At 35.1% G+C, this 6,145-nt stretch overlaps 2 protein-coding genes across 2 annotated transcripts; one reads left to right on the top strand and one right to left on the bottom strand.

The window, feature by feature from the left end:
• Positions 1–2,354: 2,354 nt before the first annotated feature.
• Positions 2,355–3,508, top strand: LOC111998143 (uncharacterized). Its single transcript, XM_024030244.2, has 2 exons — positions 2,355–2,672; positions 2,763–3,508. Exons 1-2 carry the CDS (start codon positions 2,355–2,357, stop codon positions 3,375–3,377), a joined length of 933 nt encoding a protein of 310 aa, XP_023886012.2. The 3' UTR covers positions 3,378–3,508.
• An 899-nt stretch (positions 3,509–4,407) lies between these two features.
• LOC111998149 (dirigent protein 22) lies at positions 4,408–5,489 on the bottom strand. Its single transcript, XM_024030252.2, has one exon. The coding sequence runs from the start codon at positions 5,302–5,304 to the stop codon at positions 4,717–4,719; it is 588 nt and encodes a 195-aa protein (XP_023886020.1). The 5' UTR covers positions 5,305–5,489; the 3' UTR covers positions 4,408–4,716.
• Positions 5,490–6,145: the final 656 nt, after the last annotated feature.

Genomic DNA, 6,145 nt, shown 5'->3' on the forward strand with positions numbered 1-6,145 from the left:
CATCTCCTTTGCCACTACCAGCCCAAATTTGGTTGGTTTTATTTTATTAATAGTCTCTTAGATGTTGAGTCGCTCCACCATAATTTTGTGGTGCCTTGCTTGACATATGACCCCATATTCACGTATCCACAATTCTTTTCAATATACATTCAAAAACACTAACAACAGTAGCACTACCTATAAATCCCAAATTTCCAATAAAAAAACTTCCTAATAGGCCCAAAAAAAAAAAAAAAAAACACTTAACAACAGTAGCACTACCAATACCAATTATATGCCAACAACAGCAGTAGAAGAACTGATAGAAATTGGATACAGAGCATCTCACCGATGTAAACTGGGGCTAGAGTTTGAAGCATTGGTAATTGCTGCTTGTTATGACAATGGAGATCTTGTGATGGCTTTGATGGGTAACGGCAGCTATGGCTCCGTCATGGGTGTCTGTTCTCTCTCTATGCCTTTGAGTAGACTTTCACGTTTGGAATGTATTTTCAGAAAATATTTGGAATATAGAGAGAAGAGCTTAGAGCATCTCCAACAAAAGAGGCATCCCCCAAATCCTAGCTATAATAGAGAATGTGAGCAAAAAAATGAGCTCCAGCAGATTAGGCATATCCTTTTTTTTTTTTTTTTTTTGGGTTATGAACAGTAGCCCATCAAACCTGATGGGCTACTGTTCATTAGGCATTGAATATTTTGAATAAAATATTATACCCACCCCCTTTTATATTAATTCTTTCTCTCTCTTCCAGATTTCTTTTCTTTCTCATTCTCTCCATTGCTTTCTTCTTCTTTTCTCTCATTCTCTCATTCACTCTGTTGCTTTTTTTCTCTCCGTTCTTCTCCGCTCTTCTCCGACTCCGCTCTTCTCCGCCCACAACCCAAGCCATTGCTTCTTTTTTCTCTCCGAGTCCCACGTCCGCTCTACTCTGCCCACAACCCAAGAAGTTGGCTTTGCCAACACAACATTGGGGCGCCCCCTTCATTCTATGCTGAAACAATCCTGGATTTCTCTCACAAAAGCTGAAATCAAACTGGTATGCCAACTTCAATCATTTGAAATCATATTTCTAATTGGCTATTTTTTGAGTTTAGAAAATGGGTTTCTGTGTGGATACCGTATATGGGATTCTGTTTTTGGTTAGAGTTGGAAGAGCTATTTAAGATATTGATTTCGTAATTTGGATTGTGTTTGTGTTTGTTCCCCTGTTTCTATTTATTGTTCATTTGAAATCATGTTCCCCTGTTTATTGTTTTTGAACACGCTCACCACCTGTTTGATGAAAGTCCTGAGTGGGTTTTGTTTTGATGGGTTTGTGTTTGTGTTTGATGGGTTCTGTTTTTGAACACGCTCACCACCTGTTTTTGTTTTTGATGGGTTTGTGTTTGTGTTTGAAATCATATTTCTATTGTTTTTGTGTTTGTGTTTGTTCCTCTATTTTTGATTCTTGGTGGATACTGTATATGATGGGTTTGTGTTTTGTTTGCTATTGATTTGGATTTTTGGGTTTCAAGGTTTGGGAAATTGGTGATAAATCTATAGAATTCTTCTGGGTTTTGAATGGATAATTGGGAAATTTGTTATGAATGAAGGTTATGAATTTGGAGATAACTGGAAAGCAGTATGATTTTACATGTTTGGACTTCAATGGTTTGGAGATAAATGAAAAGCAGTATTATTTTCTTGACATTTTAGAAGCCGCTCTGGTCTGAAATAGAGGAACCCTGTTTTTGATGGATCCATTGTTTTAAAAAATATATATTTTGCTTCTGTAATAAATTAATAATTATAGATCAATTGGTTATTCTTGTTCAAAAATCAGGTTTTTGTGAAAATTCAATCTAGACTCTCGAGTATTCTGATGAATGTTGAAAGGAAAATATGCCTTCAATATATATCCTATAACAGTATTGAAGTCCAAACTTTCTACATGTACAACTTAGCTGTCTAGGTAGCTAGATGCTTCTGCTAGGTTTTTATCATAACTTATTTAAGATATTATTCTTAATATTGTGAATATTTATTCAGTTTTGTTAGTGTAAATATTGTGATTATTTATTTGCTAGGTTTTCATCATAACTTATTTAAGATATTTATTTCGTAATTTGGATTTGTGTTTGTGTTTGTTCCCCTGTTTTTGATTCTTGGTGGATACCTATATGATGGGTTTGTATTCTGTTCTGAGGGGTTTCTTACAATATACTCTATTAATTTTCTTGCTAGGGATGGATCCGCATATTCCAGGAGCTATATCTTTCACTGATTTTTTAGAAGATCCTAATAATGAATATGTGATAGATCTTCACATATAAGTGGTGAAGATAGTGTTCCACAAACTCAAGTGTTTAGCCAAATGTCTCCACCCGAGGTTGAATCCATAGCTAAGAAATCACAACGCGGTGCCAACTTCTCCATCCAAGAAGACAATCTTCTTGTGTCAACATTTCTTAATGTTAACCAAGATGTAGTGCAAAGTACTAACCAAAAACAAGGAACTTACTGGAAAAGAATTTCAGACTACTACCACAAGTGGAAGACCTTTGAGTCTATGCGTACTCAAACTTCTCTATCGAATCGATGGTCAACAATTCAACAATGCACCAATAAGTTTTGTGGGTATTTGTCACAAATTGATTCAATGAATCAAAGTGGTATGACCGAGGAAGACAAGGTACATCTTACAAAAAAAATTTGTGCTAGTTTGATAATTTGTTTCAACTATTTCAAGATTTTAAATATAATATATTTGTTAATTTTTCAGCTTAATAAGGCAAGACAACAGTATCAAACATTCCAAGGTTCCACATTTTCATATGAACATTGTTGGAATCTTTTGAAGGACTCGCCAAAATGGTTGCGTACTATTCAAGAGCATAGACTAAAAAAAAGGAGACTTGAGACAACATCTTCATCTCCTACTCTAGAGCCAATAGATTTAGAGGATGAAGATATCCCACATGTTCCTAATGTATTGGAGAGACCACCAGGCAAGAAGGCTGAGAAAGAAAGATTGAAAAAACAAAAGAGCAAAGAAGGTACATCTTCAAATATGGAAGCCTTATTAAATGTTATGATGGAAGAAAGAAGAAAAATGAATGAGATGGAAATAGCTGCTACTGAAAAAGGATGTCTTGCAAACCATGAGCAAGAGATGGCACGAATTCATCTCGAGGATAGAAAACTGACAACGGCACAAATGAAAATGGAATTGGAAATGGAAAAATTGAAAGAGGATAGAGAAATAGAAAAATTGAGATTGGAGAATATGAAGGAGGAAAAAGAGATTATGATGATGAATGTCAGTGCATTGCCTCCAATGCAACAAGAATATATTCATCAACGCCAAATGGAAATCCTTGAAAAGCGAAGGAATTAGCTTGACATGGGGTGCTTTTGTTTTGTATAGTTAGGAGAGCACTTTAAACTTATTTTGTTGCAATGTGATCAAACTGACTAGAATATATAGGGTCACTCATTTTTTGTTGTTGCAATGTGATCTCATTGACTAAGGATAGTAGTTGTTGTTATTTACTATTATTTGATGTATTAGAACATTTGTTTTTTATATTGCAAGTAGTCGATAGATTTGATGCTATTGTCATTTAAACTTTGCATTAGAAGATTATATATATCAAGAAATATGATCATTTCAATATTATTTATATTGAAAAATGTATGATCATTGGAAAAATATGATTGTTGAAAATGTATGATCATTTGAAAATATGATCGAATAAATAAAATAGTTGAGAAATGTGATTGTTGCAAAATTTGAAAATGTTATGAAATTTAAAAAATATAGCTGTTGGGAATTTGAAAAATATAGCCGTTAAGAATGAATAAAGGAAGAATAAAGAAATATTAAACAAAGAATAAAGAATGAATAAATAATGAATGAAGAAATAATATTTAAATGAGATAGAGAATGGGATAGAGAATCTGTTGGAAGTGTATTTGAAAAAGTGAGTAAGCAAAAGCTAAATGTCACTGTTCATTAGCTAAATAGTACAAAAATTTGGCTAGTCCGCTGAAGATGCTCTTAGAGAGGTAGAGAGAATGGTTAGTTTTAGAGAGCCTGTCACGTTATCATGATACGCTGCAGCAAGAGTTTGATCTTCAATAGTCAGCTTGGCATGCAACACCCTGCCTTTGGTCTCCACATTTTTGTTAATGATGGCAGACGATGGGAGAGTTAAAAGTGTAGTCGAATCCGTAGGGTTTTGTTTTTGAGTGAAATAGAGTTTTTAATTTTATTTTTAATTTTTTAAATATTGTGCTGACGTAAAAAATTGTGGAAACTTCAAAGATTTTGGTTTTATATATATATATATATAGAGAGAGAGAGAGAGAGAGATTAAATCAGCTTCCAAATTTTGGTTCTGTGATGTTTAGATTGGATTGTCAAATTAGACAAATAGACATTTCATATACATATGACATATCTTAAACAAAATCCAAAGTTCCCAATTAGCTGACAGTACATTCAGCCAATGGTATTTTATTTTTCACCAAATAAAAAAACATGGAAGAAAACCATGGGTAGCCATATAACAAGTGAAAGGCTCAATAAATATATTCACGCTCAAATCAGTAAGGGCCGTGTTTATGTGCTTATTGCACATAGTGTGTGCAAATACACTAAAATCACGACTTAAAGTCACATTTTCAGCATTTTTGCAGTGTAGAACACATTGTGTGTAATATATTTTTCCCAATCAATGATGTAAGACATAGACATTGTACTCCACAACAGTGTCCCCAGTTTTGGTATCAAACGTGTAAGTCTTGGCCTGAGCATACCCACGAGCAAACCGGAAAACACCACTCCCACCAATGATCGGCATCTCCCTGACGGACGAGGATACAGTGTTTCTCCCTACCAAACTAAGAGTGCTACCGTTATACTCTCCCTCTGTGAAAGCAAAGTTCATCACCATCAACAATGCTGATTCACTTTGCGACGCGAAGGTATAAGTTCCTTGTGCTTGTCCAACAACTTTGGAGGTATTTTCTGGGAGGAGAGTCAGTGGGTCATCGATCACCACCACAGCTCCAAACCCCGTTGGGGATGTGTTCGTCGTGGCAGCTTGTGCTACTCGTACAGCAGTAGGTTTGGGGCCACGAACAATTTCTTGGAAGTAGAAGTGGAGGTGGCTAAGCTTCTGTTGCTCAAGTCCAAGTGATGAAGGAGGTAAATTTTTTGAGAAAACGGGTGCTTCATCTGCGATGACATGGGTTGAGAAGAAGAAAATGGTGAAGAGCATGAAGAAAATGGATGTGGGTTTTGAGAGGGTTTTGGCCATGGTGGGGAGTAACTTGCGTAGGGTTTTGGAGAAGAAGCAAAAGTTCAATCTGTGTAAAGTTTTGTGCCGGAACCTTTACGCATAATCATATCATTATGGGTTTCAATCGTTCGTTTATGTAATAGAGAAGCGTGAATAGATTAATGCACTAATAACATACACAACTGACGGAGTAGATATGTATATTTTGGCAACAATAAAATAGGTAATACCCAATATATGGGCCAAAATGGGCAAATGTCATTTTCGTGCAAACAAAGTGACGTTTTGCCCTCTTTTCTAAACCAATTAGGGAAATATTCATCTTTTATAACTCGATTTTCTAAAAATCGATATTTTAAAAAAAAAAAATTCAGAGTCTTATAGTGACAATTTAAGGAGCCTATAGTAATGTTTTAAGGACCTATAGTGGCGTTTTAGAACTCAAACTCTTGAACTTGAGTTATAGGCAAGTTGATGGAGCTCGAGTTTCAAAACGTCACTATAGGCTCCTTAAAAACGTCACCATAGGACTTAACTCGATTTTGAGAAAATCGAGTTTCAAAATAATGATATTTCTCTAATTAGTTGGAGAAATTGGGCAAAATGCTAGATTGTTTGTGCAAAAAGAGCATTTGCCCATTTTGGCCCCGATATATATATATATATATGTGTGTGTGTGTGTGTGTGAATATCATTGATAATTTGATATGCTTGGATCCCATTAATTCAACGTCTAACGTGTTTTATCCACTAATATCGCATTCGGTAGTTGTTACTTGTTACTATCTCAGTTGGTGGTGTATTTGACCGACCAACGCAGAACTTAAAACTCTTAAGTTAAAAGGAATCGCTAACCAAA

Source organism: Quercus suber, unplaced genomic scaffold, assembly GCF_002906115.3.
Source record: "Quercus suber isolate HL8 unplaced genomic scaffold, Cork oak 2.0 scaffold_438, whole genome shotgun sequence".
Classification (NCBI taxonomy): domain Eukaryota; kingdom Viridiplantae; phylum Streptophyta; class Magnoliopsida; order Fagales; family Fagaceae; genus Quercus; species Quercus suber.